This window comes from Camarhynchus parvulus, chromosome 6, assembly GCF_901933205.1.
Source record: "Camarhynchus parvulus chromosome 6, STF_HiC, whole genome shotgun sequence".
NCBI lineage: Eukaryota > Metazoa > Chordata > Aves > Passeriformes > Thraupidae > Camarhynchus > Camarhynchus parvulus.
This window is the reverse complement of record NC_044576.1, coordinates 7364207-7389988: the sequence shown is the minus strand read 5'-3', so window position 1 is coordinate 7389988 and position 25782 is coordinate 7364207. Positions and strand designations below refer to the sequence as shown.

Genomic DNA, 25782 nt, shown 5'->3' with positions numbered 1-25782 from the left:
GCACATTAAGAAAGAGTTCTTTTCAGCAAATAAAAACTAAACTGCGGACAAAATTATTTTTAAGAGGTCTTTGATTGATTATATTATTTTTATGGCTGCTGAAAAAAAGATTACTTTTGGTTCAACTAACTGATGAGAAAGAAGGTTTCTGTGGCTGTATTGCAGGAATGGATAAAACACAAGGAAAGGGACCTCCTGGACTTCTTACACTGAGAATCTCTGACTGTAAATCTCACTAATTTATGAGTGGAAAATACCCAAATAATTGTTTTGCTCAGAGGAGCTAAGCACCTGTAGCTGTTGTGGATTGTAACTGGTGCTGTCAACGCTCACCACTTGTGAATATTTTGGATTGTGCAACTGACAGGTACTGGCATCTAGAAGACACACGACTCCAGCTGGTGTTGCTCTGGGGCGAGGCAGCACACTTCACTGAATTTCAAGCTGTTTTGATAAGAGCAATGTTCACTTTCCCATCTACCAAAAAAAAAAAGGAAAGAAAGAAAAAAAAGTGCTTGATGACTGTAAACTTCTCAACTGGGAAGGAAAAGACTTTTAGTCTTTCCTGAGTCTGCCCCACACACCTATAGTGAGATCACACTACAAAAAAATATTAAGAGAAAGAGAGATTACACTGTTTTCAAGACCTACATTCATATTTTGTTCTAGTGTTTTTGACTTCAGACACTTTATTTCCTGGGGCCATGGGAAGTGTCAGAGGACCTTGTGAGCAGTGTGTTGTTACCTGCAAGCGGCTGGCTAGCATCCACAGAGGCTGAGAATGCCTCACACCATGCATGTAATGCACAACTGGAATCCTGGGTGTTGTAGCATTCATACTGTCACAGAACTAAGTGGGAAATATGTGACAACTCGGTAAGCCCAAACTGGAACTTTGTAAAAACGAGTGCATGTTGAGACTGGGCACCGTGCAGGTCCCTGGATCTACCTGGAGTACCAACAAATCTCCTCACAATTGTTAGCATGGTCCTTCAGGCTGATGTTATCAACGATTTGAGTTACTGTCCCATCAGCTGTAATTTTTGTGTTGGCATCCAGACTGCATCCTGGTTTGGCCACCAGAAATGCATGGATGCTCCAGCTCTGGAGCCCTGCAGTGTAGGATACCTTGTGGGTTGCCAGACCCGGTGCTGCTGGATCATTTTCTATCAAGTAGACTGGAAAACAGCAGAAAACAGCAATCAATTGAAGCAGAAAGCTCTTGTTGGAGTGTGTGGTGTGTAACTTTTTGTGTCAGAAAGGATTTCTCTGATTCAGTAGAAACAAAGCAGACCCAAAGAGAGTAGGATGCCCGTGCTTTACTCTGTCCAGGTGATTTAGACAGTCACACTTGGGCCGTGATGGGCCTCCGGGGCAGCGTCTGGCTGAGGGAACAGCAAAATGCCACCAGGCCAGTGTGACAGCTCATGCTGATGTTTCCTCTCCACCACTGCGTGCTTGTGGGCTCAAACTGTTTGCAAAGCGGCACGAACTGTGCCGGAGTACATCCAGCTGGGATTCTGGGTGTGGGTAAACGCAGCTCTGCTGGAAGGTCAGGGATGTCCAACCCAGTCTCTTGAGGTGCAGCAGCACAAGGCACTTCTCCCTCAGGAGGCTTCGTGCAGCGAAACGCCCGAGCGGGGATTCTGGGCCCTGCCCGGCGGGAGGGGATGTGCCAGCCGCGGCCCCACGGCCAGCTGGTCCCTGCCGCCCTCAGCGGCGCGATCGGGATCGGCTCTGGGCACGGTGCACCTCAGGACCGCCACCCGCCTGTCCTGTGTGTCACCCGGCACCGCACGGTCACTGCCGACCCGCCCTCAGGGTCGGGGTCGCCGGCTGGCAGGGCGATCCCGGCTGGCAGGGCGATCCCGGCTGGCACAGCCCCCGGCCCGCAGGCGGGGGCGGTGCCGCTGGGGGCGTGGCATCTCCCCTCTCCTCCCCTCCCCTCCCTCCGCCCTCCCCGCCCTCCTGCGGGGCCGCGGCGCTGCCCCCTCCCGCCGGGGATATCCCCGGCCCCTCCCCGGCGGGCGGAGGCCCAATGGAGGTGGGGATGCTGTGCGGGCTGCGGGCGGGCTGGGGGCGCCGCCGAGCCGCGGACGCCGCCGGGCCGGGGCCGCGCTCACTCGGCGGGGAGCCGGGGGCAGGGGCGGGCGGCGCCGGGGCTCGGTGCGGCGGCGGCTGGGATGCGCCGGCCGGGCGGCTCTGGGGGCAGATAGCGTCCCGCGGCGAGGCGGCCGAGTGGGGCCCGGGGCGGCGGCCGCCGGGCAGCGCCATGGCGGCGCAGTGCGACCCGCTGAGCGGGTACCTGCCCCAGCCGCTCTCCGACCCGGGCTCCAACAGCGAGCGCAGCGCCGACTCGCCCGCGCCCGGCTCCGAGGAGGACTCGGCCGGGCCGCCGCGGCCCCTGCACAGCCCCGAGTGGGGCGAGGAGCGATTCCGGGTGGACAGGAAGAAACTGGAGGCCATGCTCCAAGGTGAGGGCGGGAGCGGCGGCGGTGCCCAGGGGGCGCGGGGCGGTGGCGGCGGCCGGGAGCGGCGAGAGGGGCCCCGGTCCCCGCCGTGCCGTGTCCTGGCTCCCTTTCCCCGCCGGAACGGGAGCCCCGTCCTGTCAGCCGCTTCCCGGGCGCTGGACGCGGGCCCGGGTCGGCGGGCGCCCCGTGGGCCGGTCCCTGCTCCGGGCGCTGCCGTGGCCTCTCGGGCCGGGGGGAGCGGCTCCCTGTGCCCCCGGGGCGGAGCCGAGCGCCCCGGCCCCAGCCCGGTTAGCCAGATGCCGCTTGGGGCCGGGCCGGCCCCGGCGCCGCGGGTGCTGCCGCTGCCCGGCCCCGCCGGGGCTCGGAGGGTCCCGGTCCCCCGGAGTTCCTTCGGCCGGTGAGAAGGGGACATCCCGCCCGGGCAGGCGCTGCGGGCTCTCGGCTTTCGAGGAACAGCCCAGCGCGCAGGGAGCCGCCGGAGCCGGGTGTCCCGGCCGGAGCAGCGGGGATGGATCCGCAGGGCTGACAGCGGCCGTGGGACCGGCTCGGCCCTTGGCTCCGCTGTCTGGGGTTTGTTTTTTTTGAAGGTTTTTTCTTTCCTTGAGGCTACGTGTTTTATCCCAGTATGTTTTGAATTATCTGCTCTCAGTGGAAGTTACGTAGGCAGCTTTTGACAAAACAGGAGTAGTAATTGCTGGCTTTGTTGCTAAAGAGCACATGAGTGGGTTTGAACCAGTTGAGGATGCTGCTGAGCGGGGTAATTCCCTCGGGCTGTTCCCAGCTGTCTGGCCTGAGGAACCCGTGAGAACCGAGGTGAGTTTCAGTCCTTACAGTGTCAAATCTCAGGATGTGTCTGGATCAACAAGAAGAGACGGTGGTGGCTTCAAGAGGGCGCTTTTTCCTTTGGAACTACTGTTTTGTAAACATTTAATGTTACACTAACACGGTAACTCACATATTTGTGTACATTTCCAGAAGAAACCCTTGACAAATGTTTTACCTGACATGTCACAAAGAAGGCGTTTTGGTCACTTACTGGAAGCTTTGAGTGCTCCCTACATGGGCATCCCCTGTCAGGGACCTGCCTTCCTCCTTGCAGCAGTGGAAGGCAGGCTGTGGGAGCGAGCAGCAGAGCAGCAGCTGGTGAGTTGGGTTGGTCACTGAAGAGCTGCGGTTTGACTTGGTGACTACAATGATTGGAATTTTTTTAATTGAGATGGTCTCTCCTGGGGGTGAGTTAATCTTTAATCAGTTAATACTTTAGAGCTGGTAGAAAAATCTCATTATGTAATGCAGTAAAGAGAAAGGAATTTGGAGAAACAGAGCAGCACCAACTATTTATAAAGATGTGCTCATCAAAAGTGTCTGAAAACCAAAACCACATGGGTGTTTCTGTGTAAGAAGTGGTAGAGAAGGGTCAAAAGTTAGAGTTCTGTAAGAAGATGAAGGTTGCCTTAACTTTTTCGTCTAATAGCCAAATAAATTTCCATTATCTCATCCCTCACCCAGTCCTTTCTTCTACTGCCTGAGGTAGTAAGCATGAAGGGATAAACAAAGCTCACAAGCAGAAAACAAATACTCTGTAGGTTGTGTGACTCAGTAGTCGCCACTGTCAAAATGTAAGATTTTTCTTTGCTCCTTTTTCAAATTTTATTTCTTACCTTTGATAGGAAGAATAAACTAGTAAAAAGTATACGAATGATAGAGCATAGTGAGTAAATACAAACAGAGTACTGCCTGTTTTTTGATGTGAGGTTACTGTATGCTCTGTCTAGAATACACATTCTTCAGGTGGTGGTTTGAGGAGGGTTTGTATCAGATGTCCTTGTCGTGGTGAAAAGTTTATATTGGACTTGGAAATAAGTGGCTTTATGTGAAAATCTGAAGTGTCTGGCTTACTGTTAATGAAAAACTGTTTTATTAGGAAGCAAGAAGCAAACATAGTAGTCCTTTCTGTGAGAAAACCGAACCGTTTTTGTAAACATTTTGTCAGTTTCTGTCAGTTCCCTCTCTGTGCTTTACAAGTATTTGTCTCATCTCTTGACTTACCTCAAGCACCAAGCAGCTCTGCCAGGGAAAGCATTGTGAAGCCAGATCTGTACCTGGTTCCCAGAAATTCAGTCAGCTGTGCTGCTGATTACTAGCCAAACTTGATTTTAATTTTTAACTTCTCCCACCCTCCCCACCTTTTGTTTGTGTCCATCTTTTGGGAATGAAGCTTTGACTTGCCCTTTTAGGAAAGGGAGAATGGAAAGGAAGCAGTGTGAACAATCTCTAGGAACAAACTCCAGTTAGATAATTTGTAGGGTTATGTTCCCTATGGTTTTTAATACCAGATCCTTTACTGGAAGTTCTTAAAATATGCAGAAATTGCATCATGGAAAAGAAACATCTTTTCAATCCAAGTCATGATGAGCAGATTTCTTATTTCCAAAAGTTAGCCAATTTTTGCACTTTTTTTTTTTAATTTCAGGCTGGTGTAAATACAGCTTTTTGTTCATATTAGATGCTTAAAGGCTCCTCTTTTGCTTTGACTAGATAGCTTGTTTACATTTGGAAAAGTTACTTTTTAAATTATTGAAAAACTTAGAATGTCTTCTAGTGATCACCACCCCTTTCTTATATTATGGAAGAGTAAGAATGTATCATTTTTAGTTCCCTTATCTTCACAGCCAAGTTTGAAGGAGCATCTGTTGAAGGAACTTATCAGGAAATGCTCTCATTCTTGCTTGGGGGTGCCTTGGTGTTTTTTTTTTTCCTCATCAACATCTGTTGTTTACTGAACTAATAGTGAAATGTAAGAAAAACTGTCTGGGAGAAAGAATAAGCAGCAGCTCCGTGTTCACCTCAGTGCATCTGTTACTTCTTGCATTGCTGAGTTTTTGTATGTGCTGCTGCTGCTGTGGTTATTTTCATCTTTCCCACAGTTTGTGGGCAGTTTCCTGAGGGCTGGGGCTGATCCCAGCAAGGCTCACCTGGGAATATCAGCCTCTGCAGCTCGTCAGGGGACTGGGGCACCTCCCTGTGAGATACACAGTAGCTGCAGTAAGTGCTGTAGCAAGAACTCCATAGCTGTCTTTAAAAAAAGAGGAGGTGCAGGTAGTTTGCTACCAATTTTATCTGAACCAGAAATCAAATCTGACTTGAGGTGTCAAAAATTTTTGATAGATTTGAGGCTTCCACTACCTTTTTTTTTTGGTTTGTTTTTCCTCCCCCACTTTAAAATAATTGTATTGGTATTTCCTGAATATTTCTGTTTGGAATATCAGAAACTGCAAAAGCTGTAGTAAACCCTTTGCAAATAAGAACTGTTTTTTCCTTGTGTCCATCTTCTCTGTATGACTGTTTCATTACTTGCACATGGATGACTGGAATTGTGTCCTATAAACAAATCTCTGTCTTTACAGTGGTGTGTAAGCTCTCTTATGCCTCATCTCTTCATCAGTTTCTTGGTTATTATTCTAGAATTACTTTTTTTTTCTAGGAGGCCAATATGAGTAAAACAGATCAACTTTTCAGCAGTGACAGAAAATGGTATTTCCTAATAGCCCAATTAATTACAGCTGCTCTGCACAAATTCTGGTTAATGCTCAGGTGACTTCATATTGTGGGATGATTTACTTGGTGTATGAGTGCCTGTTACCATAGGAGCTGAATATTATTGTAAAGAGGCAGAACAGTAAACTTAGGAAAGCTGTCCAAAAATTCTAATCTATCAGCTGATGTTGCAGCAATCAGTAGGCTTAGACAAGCTGGCCACGAACATTAAAAAATCCCAAACCGAAGAAAGCAACACCTTTTTTTGCTTGCGTGGTGTGTCTCATTCTTGGTTACAAAATATTATGCCAGTCTTGCATTTCAAATAATCCTCTTTCTTTGTCATGTTCTTTAGCAGATGTAGGGGTTTTTTATGTGGTATGTGTGGTTTAAGTGCTCGCAGTTAAATACTTTTTGACTTTATAATGTACTATCACACGATAGTAGTTTGCTAAAAAAAAATCTCCATGCTGTTTTTAATAAGAGTCTAAATGTAGCAATGGTGTGTGGGCCCATATTATGTATGGCTCTTTCATTAAAGTACAAAACTCTGCTAGTTAAAATTCTGTATTTCTTCACTTTTTGTATTTTTTGTGCATCATCTTTCATTTTGAGGACTCCTCAGGGTAATTTTAATTAGGGATCTAAAACTTTATGGGTGATGGTTTTTTTGTTCTGTGTTTTTGTTGTTTTGGTTGGGTTTTTTTTCCCTTATGAGGTAAATCAGCATTTGCCTGACTATTGATAAACATGTGAAGAAAAGCACAGAGCTGCATGCCCAGCAAACTCTGAAGAGCACCCAGTTTGCTCTCGAGCTCATCTTACAGAGCAGGTTGTGCTGAGACCAGGTGGGCACCTTGGAAAATAGCACTGGGTGTGGTACTGGCTGTATTGGTTATGTCGCAGGTCAGCTGGAGTAGGCCAGAAGTAGAGGAATCATGTAAATTCTAAAGATAATAGTGGCTCACTGCTTCCTTTCCAGGCAGGAAGGACAAAAGTGCTGTAACAAATTCAGCATGAGCAGTCAGTGCAAGCTCCTCACTCAGGTGCCCTTGTGTAGCTCTGTCCTGCCATTGCAGTGTTGAGAGATCTCTCCCTCATCCTACTCCCTGTTTTGGTGCTCTTTGCCTGCCATGGGGAGCTAGAAAAATGCTCAGCTAGTAGTTTTCTGCCCAAAACAACCCCTGATTTTCTTAGGGGGAAGGTGACATGTTTGCTTTGATAACTTTTTTTGCATGGTTTAATCCACATGAAACTTAGAGTAAATTGTTCATTCCTTTGCCTAAAGGTCACCCAGAGACCATTGTCAGATCTTGATTGTACTTATGCAATGCCTCTTTCTGATGTCTGGATGATAACCAGCTTTTGTTTGCTGATCCATCAGGTGAAACTTGTGTTTAAACAAGTATATTTTCCCTGCTTAATGCATAACTGTTGGGAAGTTTACTTCAGTACTTTTCATAGTCTTCTGCACTGGTTTGTTTCATGTGCAGAGAATGAGAAATCAATTCGTGTGGCAGGCAAAGCTTGGGGGAAGTGGAGTGGGGGGGAAGAAAAGCACTTTTATTGGAATGTGCTAAAGAAGACAGATATTCTAAGAAACCCAAGCTTCTGCTGAGTGCTACAAACAATGGTTTTATTAGAGGCTGGACCCTGAAGATACACATTTTGAGCAAGTTGGCTGCTTAACAGGCAATTGTAATGTTCCTGTGATGGTGCCTGTGCAGGGAGGGCAAGTTCCATATTAAATTTATTTTGGGGTTTTATGTTTAAATGGCTAAACAGGAATTACTGATATTCCCCTGGATTTTTTTGTGTGTGTTTGTGGTGGTGGTAGAAATCTGTACAATAAAACTTAGTGTACTGTGGTCCTTCAAATAATTAGTGTACCTTGCTTGCAGCTGAAGTTAAAAATACTCAGAGTGCTGGTGATTTATACTCCTGTTTACAGTTCCCATGTCCCTCTTGGAGCTCCAAGGGTTGTGAACTATGTCTTATCTATGACCAGATTTGTACTGAAATATCTAACTCTTTATTTTAGTAGGTCCTAACCACAGTTGCTTTTCCTAGAGGAAGAAAATGTTGGGCTTTCCTACTAAATTGTGAGATTTCTGTTGGTGGTTTTTATTATATTTTGTTCTTTGTAATGTGTCAGCATAACCTATACAAGGACATAGTTGTGGGGAAATTGGAACCTTCCTAATAGCATTTACATTTGGTTTTTAACTTATATGTAGCAGGAAAAAAGAATCCCAAGTTCTTTGTCAGGTTTTCAAATCCCCAAAGTGCTGAATAGTCTATTTCTACGAAAAATAAATACATGAAATGAATTTGTGTGACTTGTAGTTCTTGCATTCCACTATTAACAATTGTAATAATACCACTTTCTCAAGTTTCAGTGTTCAAGTAGTACAAGGGACTATCATGGTTTGGCATGAGCTGCTGAGTTAAGTATTGCTGGCTTGCACATTCCTGTTGGTTATATTGTAATCTTTACCTCCACTGGAAAATATGTCCTATTTTGAGTACTCATTTCAGGCTCTTGGCTTTATGCCTCTCAAACAATGAAACATGCTAGTTTTCTTTAATTTCAAACCTCTATGTCAAAGAACTAATAGCTTTTTAAAAAATATTTTTACAGTAGTGACTTTTGCTGTGAAGACTCTTTGGTGACTTTCATGAACTTTGAGCTTAAAAACTGGTATGACTACACAAGCTGGAGGTCAGCTACAGAAAATACCCACATCTAATAAGCTATTTGAAGGAACGAGCACTTGATTTAAGGTTTTCTTCTTTAAGATGCTACCTATTAATCAGTGGTAATTTCTAAAATAATTTTTACTTAAGCAATTCAAACCATTCTTTGAACATAGCCTTAGCTCCTGTTCAGTCTTTGTTTTTGTTTCTTGCCTCTGGCTCAGAGCAGTATGAGTGCATTGCGTGAGGCAAAGGAGCTCTTCATGTTTTGGTGATTTTATAGCTGATTTTTGTAAAGATATCTGCAGTGATATCCTCTTTACTGGAATAAATAGTTTCATGTTAGAGTTCTGTTGATGTTTTGAAGGACCACTCCAGTGTGAGTGTTATCTCACTAGATAATACGGTCTAAGGAATCTGAGTAATCAACGAGTTCTCTCATGTGTGAAAGCAGGGTTTGGATATTGGGTGGAAAACTCTTGATGTCTCTGCAGAAAAAGATGGGTCTGATGGATAGGGGTTTGAAAACAAATCTGAAAACAAATCCATAACTGTGAACACTAAATGTCTGGATAAGTAATTTGCCTGGTAACATAACTCCATGTAATTTTTCTGCTGCAAGCCAGGTTTCATGGAGGGGTTGATGGGCATGTGGCAACACTGTTCTGTCCTGTTCTCCTGCTGTGCAGCTCTGCTGAAGTTATAGACACCAGGGCACAGAAATTGGGAAGGCACACCATAGGTGTGTGCCTGCAGAACTTCCAGGAAAACCTTTACTGGGAAACCCACAAGTATGGTACATCCCTGAAGCTGCTGATGGTGATGCACGGGTGCAGACAGGCGGAGCTGCAGGGCTGCAATCTCCCTGAGGCTGGAGAGGTGTGGTGCGATAGCTCTGGGGCCTGGAGTCCTTCAGTGGCAGGGTCTGTAGGCTGCTCAGAGTGGGATGCTGGGGAGGAGGTGTTGCCCTTTGATGTGGGGGAGTGGCAGGATTGCAGGGAGCTCTGCCTTGGGGCGCACCACCAGCCATTTGAGAGTGCAGGCTCAGGAGTGCTGGGTGGTTTTACAGGTGCTGCTGCAGACCATCTGGGTGGGAAGAAGCAGCACACAAGGCCTTCAAACAGCAGGAGGGAGGCTCCTGTTTGCAGTTGATCCCCATGGAGGAGTTTAACCCCTCTGTTCCCTGCTGGGACAAGAGCCTGGCAGCACACAAGCCATGGAGGAGGTTTCTGGAATGCTTTCTGTGACAGCTTCCACACAGGTGATCAAGGGACCCAGCAGGTTTGCTGGGCTTTTGCCTTGCTTGCAAGGAAAAATTATTCATGAATGTGAAGATGGAGGGCAGCCATTGAGAGGGACCCTGGCCAGCTGAAGAAGTGGCCTAAAGGAATTCCATGAAGTTCATTGAAAAGGGAACACAAAGTGCTTCTCCAGGGGAGAAAGCTGTCACAAGTTGGGACCTGACATTCTGTGCAGCCCTGGTGAGACACATCAGGAGTGCAGGGTCCAGCCCTGGTTCCCCAGTGGCAGAGAGACATGAGCATTCTGGAACAAATCCAGCAAAGGGCCACAGTGTTCTGAGGGACTGGAGGGGAGGCTGAGACGTCTGGGATTGCTTAGCTTTAATCTTGAGAAGGCACAGGGAGCATCGTATCAATTGTGTGTGTCAGGGGATAGAAGCAGATGGAGCCAGAGTCTTCTCAGTGGTGCCTAATGACAGGACAAGCAGAAAAAAATGTCATCTTAGGACTTTTCCTCTTTTTGTGAAAAGGAAATAATCCATAAAATCTGGAGGCTTTCCAGTTTTTGTAATGTTCAGTGCTGAAGTGAGGTCACTTCTGTCTTTTTTGGACAGCAAAGGAGTTAAAGAATTCTTAACTGCAGTTTCAGTTGTTGAGTTCAAATACTAAATCTGAGATTGGGCTATTATATTAAAGCACAGTGTCAGGTATTGGAGATTACTGAAAATACATTTTTAGGTAAATCCTTGCTCAGACAGCAGTATTAAAAATACGAATTTGCAGCCTGAAGCATTCTCCATAGTTGATAAAATTGTGACTGAGTTAGGGGTCAATTTGCCTTCCTCAGAGCATTGAGAAACATCTGCTGGGAAAACTGGTCTGTAGACCCCATCTTTGGCAATCCTGGTAGGATTTGGTTGTGCTGGCCCCCAGGGAGATCCCTGCAGGAAGGGAAGATGCTGGCTGGGTCAGGCACTGCTGCCAGGGCAGCTCTTGGTTCTCATGCACACGAGGGGTGCTGGGGGCTGTGTCTGGCTGCACATTGAGGTGTTGGGGTGCTCTGGCCCACAGGAGCACAGCTGGAGGCTCCCTGCAGCCTGGCTGGGTGAGCTGGGACACAGATCTGCCCTGGCAGCACCTGGGTGCTGCTGCTTTGCTGCCTTCAGGCAGCTTTTGCAATGCTGGTCCTACAAGGCTGTAGCTGTGGTTATCTCTGGGAGCCTCCCACCTGCTGGGTTTGCTGGGGCTCTCTCAGGGTTGGCTCCAGGGATGGATAAACTAACTGGGTGCTCAGGGGCCGAGCAGTGGGAGCTGCCCATGGGCTGCATGGCCTGGCTGGCCCCAGGGGTGCGTTCAGGGATGCTGTGCTCTGGGTTACACCACATCCTCCTGAGCTTTGTGTTCCTGCTGCTGGTATGTGAGCAAGCTGTGAAAACAGGACCTGGGAGTGCAGCTGGGCTTGGAGCACAGTCCTGTTATCTCTGCTGCTTGGATTCTCTTGTGTAAACCACAGAAGGACATGTTGCTCAATTTATCCTTCCTAGAAGTGCCTTCCTTGCACATGTGAGTGACAACAAACAGGAAATTACTTGTTCTTTAGCTTTCTTTCCCTTTGAGGGTGAAAAGTTTTTAAGAAATATATTTGTAAATGTATCACTTGTGGTGAGAAAGACAATAATAGATGATGCATTTAAAAGGCATGAGATTTCCAGTCATTCTGACTACCTCCCAAATGGCCAGCTGCCAGCAGCTGTGCCTTGAATTTGGCATCTTGAGATCAACAGTTTAGAAATGCTGTGGAGTAAAGCTCCTTTTTTATTGCTTAGATTTATTTTTTTTAATTGCCCAGGTTGATATATCCTAAACCTTTAAAGATTAGATTTTGTCCCATTCCTTTATGGGCTGTGAACTTTGGGGCACACTGGTGGCTTGGGGAGGTGCTTTCCAGGACACCCACACAATCTGCCATCTGAAGATGTAGTTAGCCCTTGATAAGTGATAGTTTTGTATGCAGCTAAACGTTTTAGCTGTTACCATTTCTAGAGGGGCTCCAATGCAGCCTGGTAGAAATTTTACTGGACTGGGAGGAATATTCTCTGGTTTACTGCTTTTGAGACACTGAAAAAATTGCTTTTCTTTGCCCCATCTGATTTGACTGCTGAGCCTTTTCCCAGAGGTAGGAAGCTGGTCAGTGTAGCTGGTGCAAGCCACAAGGCAGCTGCATTCCCTATTCTGATGCAATTCCAGGGCTTGCCTGGTGTGTAAAGGTTGCAATAAAACTTGTGAAAAATGCTCCTTGTGTATAAAACTTGATAAACTTATATGGAGAAGCCTTTTCTCAGATATTAATGTATGAAAATAGTGATTCCCCATTCCTCTTTTAGGTGCTTTACTTGTTGGGAACATGCGTAGCTGCAAGTGAGACATGAGCACTCCATTTTCCATTTACTGAACTTCTCTGCAGGCCAGGTCTGGGAGGTTTTGCAAAATCTTGGTTCCATTTTCCCTTAGAACTATGTGATATGAATCAGGTCTGTAAGAATGGTTTTTGAGGAAAAATAAGCAGCAATCATGGTGCTTATGTGGTTATTGCCAGGCTTGCAGTATGTAGATGCTGAGGAATGTTTATTACACTGGGGTTTTATAGGTACTTCTTCTCCCTCACCTCATAGAAAAGGGTTTCTGGTTGGTTGGTTTTCCTGTGTGCCTGCCCAACAGGTTAAGAAGCTATGGGTTGATAATTCTTTTATGACTTTCAGCCCTTCTCTACAGCTTTTTAACTTGCAAAAATAACTTCTATTTGTAGGAGTTAGAATGGCACAGGATTTTGATTGGGCTGCTAAGATATTAAAGAGGTTTTGAAAGCAAAAAACTATAAATAAGAGTGCCAAGGGAAGAAAAAACAAAGCCTCATTCCAGATCATTCAAGTGAAATATATCTGCAAGTTCAAATTATGTACTTGAAAAGATTGAGCTATGTGTTTTCTCACTTACTTGGCACAAAGTCTGTGTAAAAGCTTGAATGATTGTCCATACTAGTGATGAGATGACAAGCAGAACAAACCCAAAATACCATTCTGCTGCTTGTGGAACAGCTCAGATCATGGGCTTCATCTGTTTAAACTTTGTTCTTGGAGAGGAATTATGCTAGATTTCCTTGTGAGGAGAACTTGCAACATTTTTATATCAAACTGAGCTAAATGGTCTCCAGTACAACATATCTGAAAATCAGTATTAAGCCAAATAAATCTGGTCTGAATGAAGCGATGTTAAAAGATAACTGGAGGGGGAAATTGGTAACACTAATGATTTATCCTGTTGTTTTGAAGTGCTGCTTTTGTTTTCTGGAACATGTACACATATCTGTGCTGTTCTTAGCTCACACATCCCAGAGTGGGTCAGGAAAGGAGCACAGGGGGTCACTGGTGCTGCCTCCCTGCTCATCCTGGAGCACCTGGCACAGAGCTGTGTCCAGCTGGGTCTGGAACATCTCCAGGGAGGGAGGCTCCACACCCTCTCTGGGCTGTCCCAGTGCTCGGTCGCTGCACTGGAAGGAAGTTCTGCCTCATGTGCAGATGGAACTTCCTGGGCTTAACCTCATGACATTGTCTCTTGTTCTACCTTGCTATACAAACCTTGAAATTTTTTTATTGTTTTGATAGTCTAAAGTTCCATGGTGAGGTTGCCACATATACCAAAATTTTAAATATATTTTTGCCTCTTTCTTTTTTGTTTATAAACCATTTTTTAATTCTACATACAGGTGATGATTTTTTTTTTACATTTTAAGCAAACTTTGGTTTGGGGAATCTGTGTTACCACTCTGAATTAGTGGTTTAACCTTTAAGTATGCCTTCTACCTTATTGCAAATCACTTTGTATGAATGGAGAGCTTTGATTATGTCTATTTTGATTGGCTCTGTTCTGTTCAGTCTGTGCCTGTAATAAATTTATGGCAGTTGAATATGTAAGATTGGTAAATTAAAACCAAGCATCTTGAGAGATGGAAAAATGAAATTTATAATTCCAAAATAAATATTAAGTCCATTATAAGTGATGCAGTGAAACATTTTTGTTTAGTTTCATTGATGTCTTCTAAAGATATTCCCCATGTTCTTTATGGTGAGATTGTGTTCCTTGAGGGTGTATAAACTGGGATGCAGAGTAATTAAACCAGGAGCTTTGTTGTAAAGGAATTGTTGTGCAGAACATTCCACTGTGGTACAGAGCCACGATGAGTGAAAGATGAGCTATGTGCTGAACAGAAAGGGGTTAAAATCACCTGTGTTAAAACCACGTCTCTGGGTGTGTAATACTTACATTTAAGTGGAAAAACACACATGTATTTATGTGTAATTGAAATGAAGGATACATTTGCATGTCACCCTTGCTGGGATATGGAAATCCTTTTCATGGAAGGAATATGAGACTTGGTGTCCCTTTCTCAGGATGTGTAAGCACATCCATGGGTGAGAAGTACTACAGAGCAGTGAAATATTAAATTACATTAGATGGCCTTTGTTTATATGCAGCTGGAGCAGGTAAAATAGCAATGATTTAAAGAGTCTGGATGTGGAATACATTTTTTAAATACTGTTTTATATAGTGGAAAAGAATCCGGGTACGTCTTTGGTTCTTTAGTTAAACAAACACAAGTGCTGTTTTTGCTTAGTAAATTTGCTTCCGGAGTGTGTATAAAATAGTGGATAAGAGAGAAGCTGTTTCTAATCTGTTCCATGTGCAGAAACAGTGAATAAATTTGATCAAATCTTTAGTTCTTTATAAGCAATTCCTTTTTGAAATAAGAACATATTCTGCAGAATTTTCTTTTCTTCCTCTGTGTGGAAGACATTACCCTCATTAGAGTGCAGAATACATGGACTCTCAATATGTGTGAAATTTTTCAATGCACTAAACAATTGGACATGCAATGATGTTTTCTGGGTTGCTTAGCAGCACTCAGGTTTTTAACTTTAAGTGGTCTTCAGTGACATCTTTAGATTGTTCAGAGACTTGGCAGAAATAAAAAAGGTCATTCCAGTGTTTGAGACATGAGGAATCGTTTAAGCTGTGGAAAAAAAAAAGAGCAGGGTATTGCAAAGTTTTGTATGTATTTAAACATTTACAAAATTTTATATTTGTGTTCTTGTAAATGTTTGGGGGAAGTGAGTGCTAGAAAATTATTCTGCTGGATTTTAAGTATAGTTTTAGGTATTTTTCACCTGAAAGGTGCAGACTTAGACAACAGATGAATTTTACCTTTACAAAGGCTATATAATTTAATTTAATATTTCACCACTCTATAGCACTTCTCACCCATGGATGTGCTTACTCATCCTGAAAAAGGGACACCAAGTCTCATATTCCTTCAACTGAAGTTTTTTTAAATTGGTTTATATGTCATTGGAATTATGTTTTCTTTGTTTATGTAGAGAGCTGAGGCTTCCTAGTGTTTTGACTTGAGAATATAATGCAAATCAATTAAAATGTAAAATGCTAATACACTTTTTTTCCTTAGAGGATAGCAGCAGAGGATAGCAGCTGCATATTTACAGGAATCTTTTCATTGAGTGTCTCTCCTGTATCACTGCAGAGCTTCTGTTGGCACTGCCTTCCCTCTAGGCTTGAACAACCAGCAGAAAATTTGAGACTGGTTTTAATAATGTGTTAAAGAATTAAGTGCTGTCAGCTTCGTGCTACAGCCCTGTGCTGCCTGAGGCTGCTTTTGGTGTCTCTTTCCCTGCTCCTGCTTTCTGCATTGCGTGAGTTGAAGGAATGTTCATCCTCCAAGTGAGCAGTGGCAGGGTCTGGCCAGGGCAGGAGCGAGCGAGGCGTGGGAGCAGCGAGTGGCGGAGCCCAAGGAAAGAGTGACACAGCTGCCCCTGCAGGCTGGCCAGAGCAGAGAGAGCAGGGCAGCACAGCCAAGTCTGCCAGACAGATAGGAAATTTCACAGTGGGAAATCTCAGGGCCCAAGAGGCGAAGGGAGACGTGACTAAGAGGATTATTAAAGTCCAGTAGCTTTGGATGAGCACAGGAAGGATCTCCCCATACATTGCACGGCAGCCAGGCACGCTGCCGGGAGAGGAGCTGCTCAGTGCTTCTGTTCAGCCTCTCTCCTGCTCTCCTTCTGTTTGTAGTGTTTTCTGGGAGGAGAGGAGGAGGAACCACTCACCAGCTCTGTTCTGCCCCCTCCCAGCAACCTGATGGATTGAGATCACTTGGAACATTTCAGCATTTCTGCACCTGGTACCCAGACTCGGGGCTGCTCCTCTTCATGGGAGGGAGAGCAGGCCAGGGGCAGGCAGGGAGAGCTGGGAGCCTGCAGGGCTGGATGGACACAGCCTTTTTCCATCCTCTCCTAACTGCCCTTTCAGATAGAGTATAGATCTTTGGTGAACGCTGCATTTGAGTGTAGGCTTTGGTATAGGTGCTTTGCTATGTACCTACCCAGGATGGGTTCTTTCTGTGTGATGTGTGTCCCTAACAGCTCCTCTGGCTCATCAGGACTGCCTCACTGGAATGGAGGCAGTGACAGGATGGTTGGGATGGGATGTTTGGTATTTGGATGCATTTTCTTTGCTGCAGTAAGGCAGAGTCAGATGCTGCAGTGCATGTTGCCTTCCACATTAAAGATGTGACCGGGAGGACCACGGTGTGGAGCTGCTGGTCAGCATGGATTTGCATTTTTCTGAAGAGAAGAGCCGCAGCCATAAAAGAATATTTGCAGTCTTCTGGATAACAGTAGAGACTTTAGGAGTGTAGTCACTTTGTAAGGGATTTTTGTTGTGCTGTTTTACTCATCCTAATTACTTGCAAATGATTACAAAATAATTGGGGGGATATACGTATTTGTAAAGTAGATAAATTTTACCTGGTAGTGAGAAGGTAATGGTAAACTTACAGATGGAGCTTCTTGTTCTGAAACTCTTAAAAGTCCTTAGTGTTTAGCATTTTGTTGTGATTTAACCTTTCTTCCACCATTTAATAATTAAAGGAGTAAAATGTGCTCTTAGTAATGTATGAGTAATTTTATGTCCCATAAAAGGGTTTAACACCAGCCCAAGTGAAAACATGGTTCTCTAATTATGAAATATAATTATCTTTGTGGTCTCTTGTGATTCCCAAGTCATGTCATCTTCTCAAACATTCTGCTCATGGGCTGTATTTCTTTTCCTTCAGTAATACAAAGTCAATTTCTCTTTTGAGGTAGTCCATGATTTAAACCTTATTGAATTTGAAGGGAGAGTATCTCAACATTTTTAAGGACAGAAGTAGAGGTGAAGAGGGTGTTTAGGAGGAAAGCACCTTTTCTGGTAAGTTAAATAACTCTTAATTCAATTTATTTAATGTGCTCAAATGACCCTTGTTTGTTCTGCTGTAAGTGGTGGTTACTGCTGCAGGTGGAACCCAGATCAGCTCCTGTTGCTCAAATACAGACTGGTTTGGGATATTTCTGGCAGGAACTGGTTAATCGCTGCAATATAGAGATTGAAGTGGACTGGACACCTTGGGGACTGGTGCTTGAGCTGTCTCAGCTCCCTGGTGCTGTTTCTTCAGCAATGGAGGATAGTTTCCTTTTCTGGAGAAACCTCTCTGATCCGTGGGCAAGCGGGCTCCATGGAGGTACAGTGAGAGCTGGTTAACATTTCACTCGGACAGCTTAGGCAACAGAAATTTATTTACTTTTCTAAAACAATTTTTTTCTTCTGACACCTTAAATTTGGTGATTATTTTTCATTAGGTTGCAGAGAAGATTTGTATCAATTTCTGGAAATGGGTTTTGCCAAGGCTGTGGGTTTGTGGTAGGCAAGTAGTCTCATGATTTCAGGGTAGCAACTTAAAGAGCTGAAAAGTATTTTATGGTGAAATCCAGTTGAGCTGTAACAGAATACCCAAATTCAACCAAAATCAAAACAGAAGAAAAAAATGCAAACAGGAAACGTTGCTTTTTTTGGCAGTCTTAATAATAATGGCTTATGAACTCCAGAAATGGAGTACACCCTCCAGACTTTCACCTCTGTTAATTCTAGATGGTTTGGGTTTGGTTTTTTCTTCATAATTATGGTTGAGATAGGCAGAGACTTTGAGTCTAGTGTGCTTTTTGTCTGTAACTTCTGGCTGTTACAATGTCCTTTCCTCCACAAAAGTGATTTATAAACTTACATGCTTGTCTTTACAGAACAATCTACTGGTCTCCATACCACTTAATTAGTGCTAATTGTATGCAATGCCTCATTGTTTTTAGTAATGTGCCAAAAAAACCAAACAATAGCCAAATTATGTTTTAAAGGAACAGCTCAAATAGTTGAAATAGCACTGGTAAAAAAACAGCATGAAAGAAGAAGCATAAATTAAGGGATAAAGTCACTGTTGGCACAGCAGGAAGCACAATACTGTCATGTTTATCTCAAGAACAGCTTGAATTGTGAAGATTGGAGCCACATCTGATGGGTCATGCTTGTACTATTTCATCTATGCAATAAACTATATGCAGTTGTGACTTCTGAATTATTTTTGAGCTCATGATTAAGTGCTATTGGTGATATGTATTGTCTTTAGAGTAAATAAGGTCTATGTGTTTATTTTTTTTTTAGAATGTCTGGGTTTCAGTATCAGGAGGTGGTGTTTGAATCTTGGGCTTGCATTTCTCTGAGTGTATGGACTTTTTTCAACTACAAAAACAGGCTTGTATAAAGATGACCCACAGTCTCTGCAGAGTTAGGAACTTGGAAAATTCCTAGGGATTAATTGCAACTCTAGGAAGACCCAGTTAAATAAAGTCAATAGTAGGAGGCTTTGCCTAATACTTATCATGTGTGGGCAGGGCTGTGTTTGCCATTTTTCTGCAGGAGGCATAATGCACTTTATTTGGAGTGGACGCTGTCACTGTGGGGAGGATTTTCCTGGGCTGGAAGTGCCCATTTTCTCTGGTGGTGTTTGTGTGTGCTGTGTGACAGCAGGGCTGAGCACGGCTGCAGGTCTCTCTGTGGGGACTCGTTCTTACCCTTTCTCAATGCATTTGTGATTTAAGATCCTGACTCTACCAGTATAATGTAGTGTTTAACCTCCTTCCTCTTCCAGTGCAGTTTACTCTGCTTAAAGACTCCTGAAACATGAACTTTCCAAACATTCAGCAGAGGAACTAGAGCAGCAAGTCCTCCCTTTTTTTTTTTTCCTTTTCTGCTTGGTTTTAAAGCTAATCCATTTTAACTGCAGGAAAAAAGTAATTTTACTGTTGGCTGCTTTGCACTGCACAAACCTTTGGTTCACGTTGTGGAACATCTTGAGATCTATATTATGGTAATGGAAGAAGAATGTTTGGAATCTTTTGTGGACAATGTTTTTTTTAAAGCAGAGCTTTGTGGATGGCAAAGAGCAAAGGCTGTCATGACTTTTTTAACTTTTCTGTTCCTCAGTAGCAGGCATTTTCATGTTCAAGGGCTCCATGATCTGTCCTCTCCCTCCTTTCTCAGGAAAATAATTGTTGGGATGGCAATTTTGAGTAAAATACTGCCTTAAATTTTCAGTTTTCAGCTGGTGGTACAGCTTTGTTTTTATTTTTCTCCTGGATGGCTTTTTGGCTTATTCAGCATTATTCCAGGCTTTGCATAGTTCTTGAAAACCTGTGGGACTGCTGACCTGGCTTTTTGGATCCTGAGTTTCTCTGTGTGATTAAAAAAAGCTGAAATAAATGTCAGAGGCTCAATACACTGAGAACAACACAGTTAAAGAGGTTGTTCTGTGGAGAGGTTTTTTTGTTAAATTGGAAGAGGAAGAAGCATTAGATGTTATTTTGTGTTTGTTATACATATGTATACTTTTTTAAAACTTACAGGTTAACTTACAGAATTTCCAAGACATCTAAATCTCACCCAATATGTGAAAGATTTCTTTCCTAAGGGCTTGATAGAGCTTTGAGGAAGTGATGGAGGACTTTGCAAATGACAGATTTTTCTGATTGTGATACTTGCCTACATGCATTGCAATTTAGTGTTGTAAAATTACGTGGCTTGAAATAGTCACAGAGAGAAAGTGAGGCTGAGTTACAGCGTGTTCAGCTCTTACATAAAACTGTGTGATTTTTATTGGGGCTGTTCTGTTCCTGCTATTCATTGTTCATCATCTACTCCTATTGCACATGTTGATAGAGAATGCAAACCTAAAGCAAGCTTTTTTAGTATTTCTTAACTGGGACTTCTTAGGACTTTGTTGGATGCTTTATTTTTGTTTTTAAAAGGAACTACTAGCTGATGTTGACTGGAAACAGTAGCCAAATGTGGGCACATAAGGGGCATTGACCAATCTGTGCTCCAGGGTGGTGATTGTTTTTCACTGAAATACAAAGCTAAGATCCCCTTGGCTGTCAAGTGGCAGCAGTGCCATTATGTTTTTACTCTGCTCGAGGCTTGGTTTATTGTTAATTCTGTTGAACATAAAGCACTCACGTGGTTCGTTTTCGGTTGCAGAAACTACTGATGGGTATTGCAAGCACACAAATATTCTTTTTTTTTATTGATGGGTAACTCATTTCTTTGGCAGAAAGCTGACCCCAGTACATGCTTATTTATGTCTGGGAATGCTGACTTTGAGCTACTTCCCCCTGCTCTCAAGTGGACTGTATTTCCTTAGGAAGGTTTGCAGTTCAAAGCCCCCTTGCCTGTTGGAAGCAAAGCTGTTGTTTGAGTTAGAAATCACGCGTTTGCGCGGTGTCCTTGTTTTCCCACATGCCAGCACACAGATGTGGTTATTGTAAATTAAAAATACCCTGTTTGTAGAGCTGAATTGGAAGTACCTTAATGTATGTGCCTGCTTGTGCTTTACATCATGTGAGTCACACACAGTTAGGGATTTCTCAGGAGCAAATGTGGCTCCATAAATAAATAAAAGAGCCCTTTTTCCTACATTGGCTGTCTTTATCATTCCTAGCTAGAATTATTCTCTAGAGCAATCCCTTCTAGTGTTCCCTGTGTATGGCTCTTGCCTGTGCTTATGTTAAAGGTCTTTGGATAATATTTTTCCTTTTGCCACTCTTCTTTGATACATAAGTTGGTGTTTTATGATACTTATTTCTTGGTCTTTTTGAAAAGAACCTCATCACTCTTTAATAACAGCTTGCTTTCCTGTGGTTTCCAGTCTAACTTATCTGCTACCATAGCAATCTAATAATTTACTAATTATCAGATGACACTGTTAAGACTTTTTCTGTCCAAAAACTGGCTGTGGCTTTGGTTTTATTTGCTGTCAAGTCCTGAGAGTGACATACCTTGACTATAAAAGGTACAATAAAATTGCTGACAGTACCATGTCAGCTCAGCCTCAACAGATCTGCATGTGTGCATTAATTATGTTGGTTAATTATGGTTACTCCAAAGAACACCAATTGCCAGATAACAGGAAAAATAGCAAGGTTTGAAAGTAGACTTGATTTTTCTCTGGTTCACTGACATTCCTTCCACATTACTAAGCTTTCCATGTCACTTAAAAAGTGAGTCTTCTGGCAAAAGCTTTATGAAAGCATGAAACACATGGGCAATACTTATAAAAACTGAGATATTTTGCAAGTGTAACGTGTTGAGGGATGTTACACAATGCTCAGTCCGTAGTGGTTTTTGTGAATAGGTTGTAATGTCATTCTGTGTTTGGTGATAAAGAATTGGTTTTGTATTTGTTGCTGGAAAAGGAGCTGATTTTTGACGTAATGCAGGAAAAAAAAATTGACATAAACTTTTACGGAAAAGATTGAAATTGAGTAATGCTGACCAAAAATGCTAAAACAGTCCTGTAATCAGCATTGCATTAAATCAGCTGCTCTAACATCTTGCTACTTAAGCCTCTTTTGTTTGCAAAAAATATGATATTTCTTCGGCTAAAGCCCCCACACAGGAACTGAAGGCAGAAGTGGGCCAAATATTAGTTCCTTACTTGTTATTGTTTGTTTTTCTAGATTTTGGCAGAAATTGCACATTCTTTGTTTTAATTTTTCACTTCCCCACACTCGACATTTTATATCCTTTAAGTTTACAAGTTTCTTTCCAGTTTATTTTGCATGAACTTAAAGGCTTTTGTATTGTATCACCTGTTCTAAGCAGGACTTCTCTGAGTCTTGAACATAAAAAAGGGGAATTTAATATCAGAAATAGTCAAGGTTTCTAGATAAATGAGTTGTGTAACTCAGAATTACAGTTGTCTAACCACAAAACAATGCTTTCTTGTTTACTTGTGGTCATTAATTTAGTTTAAGCATTTCCTGCACTGTATCACAAGGTTGTGTAAATGCAGCTTTGTAGAGTTTTCCTGACTTATATATTTCTTGTAAACAGCAGTTGTAGAAATGGCTTTGAGTCCATAAAAATACAAATTAGATAGCAGGGGGCCAGATGCGGGTCTTTGAGGTTGTACACTGCAGTCAGTGATTTGCTTGTGCTTGAGAAGAAAGGAGTTTTAGGATTTGAGGAACATATTTTGGGCCTGTTTGTGTAGGCAACGTAACTTCAGCTCTGCACTTCCTGCCTGGTCCTTAAATGTCTTTCTTGGTCTCATAAGGTTTGAATAAAGGGTTCAGCAGCCCACAAAGGCTGGCTTTCAATTCTTGGGGCACACACTCCCCAGTGCTGTTTATTTAGGGTTAGTCTGATGCCCACAGTAGTGTTGGGGTAGGTTTGAGCAGTCCAGGCCTCTGCTGGGGGTTTCACCCCTCAGTGGGGTTGCTTCCTGACTACTGAAAAGTGCAAATGAAGATTCCTCTTGCCTCTCAAGCGTAGCAGCTCCAAGGTGTTGCCAGGATTTTTCGGGAGACTTTCAGCTACCCTGTGGCAGGACCTTGCCTTAGGAGGTGGTAATCACAAGGAATCCAGTGGTTAGTGCAGCTGGATTTCTAAAGATTCATCTCTTCAGAGCCTTTGGGTGGAGAGAGCTTTGCATTTCTATACATCTGCCTTGTAGCTGGAAGACACAGCTCGAAAACCAAGAGAAATTAACTTGAGCATGTTAATTTATATGAAAGCATTGCCCAAAAATACATAGAAGTTTTGACAGCTGAGCTATAAAGTTGTTGGTAATCTTTATAAGATGTGAATTTGTTTTTATTGTACTGTGAAATTTGCATCCTTGGCTATTTTTTTTTTTCTTGAGAGAAGTCCAGATTTGGGAGGAGTCACCCTGTGAAGAGGGCTGACGGCCTAGATCAGCTTTAAGGTGAAGGGGCAGTTAAAACTTCTCTGTGTGTGTAGCCTTTAGTGATGTGTGCTTCCAGCATGTCTGTGTTCAATTTCACAAAGAGCTTAGGGATCTTTGAGGGACAAATCTCAGTAGCATTGAGGTATTTGAATAAATATCACTGTGTGTTCTGCCAGATAAGATTTTGGTTTGGGTTTATTTTAACCTTTAGGTGACTGACTTGTAGTCTCCTTCCTTTGACTCTCATACACAGTCTGAGCTCAGTTGTGTAATACTTGAGCCATGGTGCATTCTTTGGAGTGTAGAGCACCTCTCCATGAAACTGTAATGAATCTGTGACTTTGCTGCTTGCTTGTGTAGCTTGAAATTCCACTTGCTATGCCACCTTACCTGTGGTTTGGCAAGAGTGCTCAGGTTTTCTCAAGGAAAGTGTATGACAAACTAAATACAGTATTAGCATGATTTATCCTCAGCTGTTCAGCTCCTCTTCCACTGTAGAGAAAACTGTCATAGGTTTTCTGTAGTTATTGATGAAAATTAATGAGGAATAGATGGTGAAATAATGTCATTATTGTCTATCTGAATTTCACAAGGATTTGCTACCATTCAGCAATCTTCTCCTAGAAGATGATTTAGTTTGAAAAACTCATTGGTAATAAAAAGAAATGCAACCAGTGGAAGTGCAGAATTTCCTGTGGAGTTGAATCTTTTTGCCCAGAAGTGGCTTTCTCCTCGTGCCAGCTTAGAGCAGTGTTTTTTGGGATACATACATCTGCTAAGTCTCAGTCCTGAACTGTTTGTATCTGTAGTGCTGCCTCAGTGAAAAAGCACGTAGGATTTCCCAGGTGGAGTAATTTCACTTAGGAGATTAAAACTAACATAATTGGTATAATTTATTTTTGTGTAACACCCTAAAATCAGAATGCTCTTCTTAAAGTAGCTGTCCTTTTTTTTTTTTGCTAAACAGTCCACAATTCTAAATTAAAAACTAACTAACTATTCTTAACACCTTATACAGTCCACTTCTAATGTGACGTGATTAGAGCTGGTATGGATGCCAAGCTTCTGGCCAAATTTTACCACTGTAATGTAAACCAGTGCAGGCTTTTATCTTACTGTAAACTGTGTCTAGAAATCCTAATTATACAGCTTGACGTTCTTGATTCACTGTGTATGTATATGTTTTTGCTTACATGCATGCACATAAATGGAATAATTTAATGCTTTGGCAGCTGTATATACCAGTTGTGTTTTTTAATATGAGAACTGTTCATAGGAAAAATTCATGTAGATGATAAAAATGTGGACATAAAACCAGCTGTGAAAATAAGACTTGTTCACCTTTACCAGAAGGGTCTAGACTTCTGTTGTGCTTTGATCTTCTTACCTAAACAATTACTTCATTTCCTTAGTTTCTTAAAAGCAGAAAGATCTTGGTGTTGTGAGTAAACTTGAGTTTGGCAAAGTAACTTATATCACTGTATTTTTGTGCTGATAATTAATTTGGATTTCATGCCTAACAAGTGCACAGAACAATGGGTGACAAGTTGGTGCACATTTTGTTGTGGTGATACACAGCTCTAGACTGGATGGATGGGTAAATTTACTTCCTCTGCTTCTACCCTTTGGGGGGATCCATCCCACTCCTTCTTTACAAATCTTGCTTTGCAATTTCCTCAGTGATATTACTTGAACAAATTGTTTTGGTTCTTGGGTCAAACTGATGAACTTGCCTTCTTCAAATGTTACATGGATTATGATGGTATCCAAGAATAAACTGGCACCCTTTTTCCTGTCTTTGAAGCTATGAATTGAAATATAGGGTGTATTCCTGAAAATGGGGTTGTGTGTGATTTTACCTTTGTCTTTTTTTTTAATTAACTGAATGCATCAGTGCCTTGCCCCAGTGCTTATGCCTGCACTTATTTACATTTGTTTATCTTTCGCTTTTCTTCTTGGCTTTTTAAACTTTTTGTCCTTTGCTACTTAATGCTGGTTTACAGCTCAGTTATCCTTCTCATGAAGTGTTTAAGTGGGTTTACATTTTTCTGTACGTATATTTAAACTGGTGTTTTTCATTTAGAGGGAGTAAAAGATGCAAAAAAAAATCCAATTTATTGTTTGCAAATACTCAGGTCAACAGCTTATGTCAAGTGGGCACTGCTTCAGTAGTACTGTCAGTAGTCTAACATATTACAAATCTAGTGTACAGGAGTGACTCTCCATTTTATCCTGAACTGAACAGCCCAACAGCCCTCTGCTAGAATTCCTCTATTGCCACATGCCTTAGAATCTGGAATTAAAATATAGCAAGAAGCCTGAATTGGATTTTTGTCTGGGGAAGAATTTATGTCTAAGGCAATCAGTATATTTTGAAACTGATGAATGCAAAATAGAAGACAGCAGGCATTCAAAATTCTCACGTTAAGGGAAAAGGAGATGCCAAGCAGCCTGGGTGTGTGGATTTGCAAGTGTTACCAGCTGTATGGATGTGCAGGAACAGGGGAGCAGATGCCTAGAAAAGGGTTCACAATGTGTCATAACTGAGGCTGTTGGGTTTTTTCTTCTGATAGAGACAGAAACGAAGAGTGAGTGGGTTTGGACAGAAAAATGAAACTCTTGTTTGTTCTCCAAATATTCCAGTTTCATCCAGGAAGCT

General features: G+C 42.8%; 1 protein-coding gene across 2 annotated transcripts in view; it reads left to right on the top strand.

Annotated features, from left to right (window-relative positions):
- Positions 1–2153: 2153 nt before the first annotated feature.
- BICC1 (BicC family RNA binding protein 1) overlaps positions 2154–25782 on the top strand; it is an 89915-nt gene continuing 66286 nt past the window's right edge. The window contains exon 1 of one of the 2 annotated variants that reach the window (XM_030951771.1): positions 2154–2474. In XM_030951771.1, coding sequence (XP_030807631.1) covers positions 2273–2474 — 202 coding nt within the window. In that variant the 5' untranslated portion in view covers positions 2154–2272. Of the gene's footprint in view, positions 2475–17244; positions 17261–25782 lie in introns of those variants that run through there. The other variant, XM_030951772.1, reaches the window with a different exon arrangement.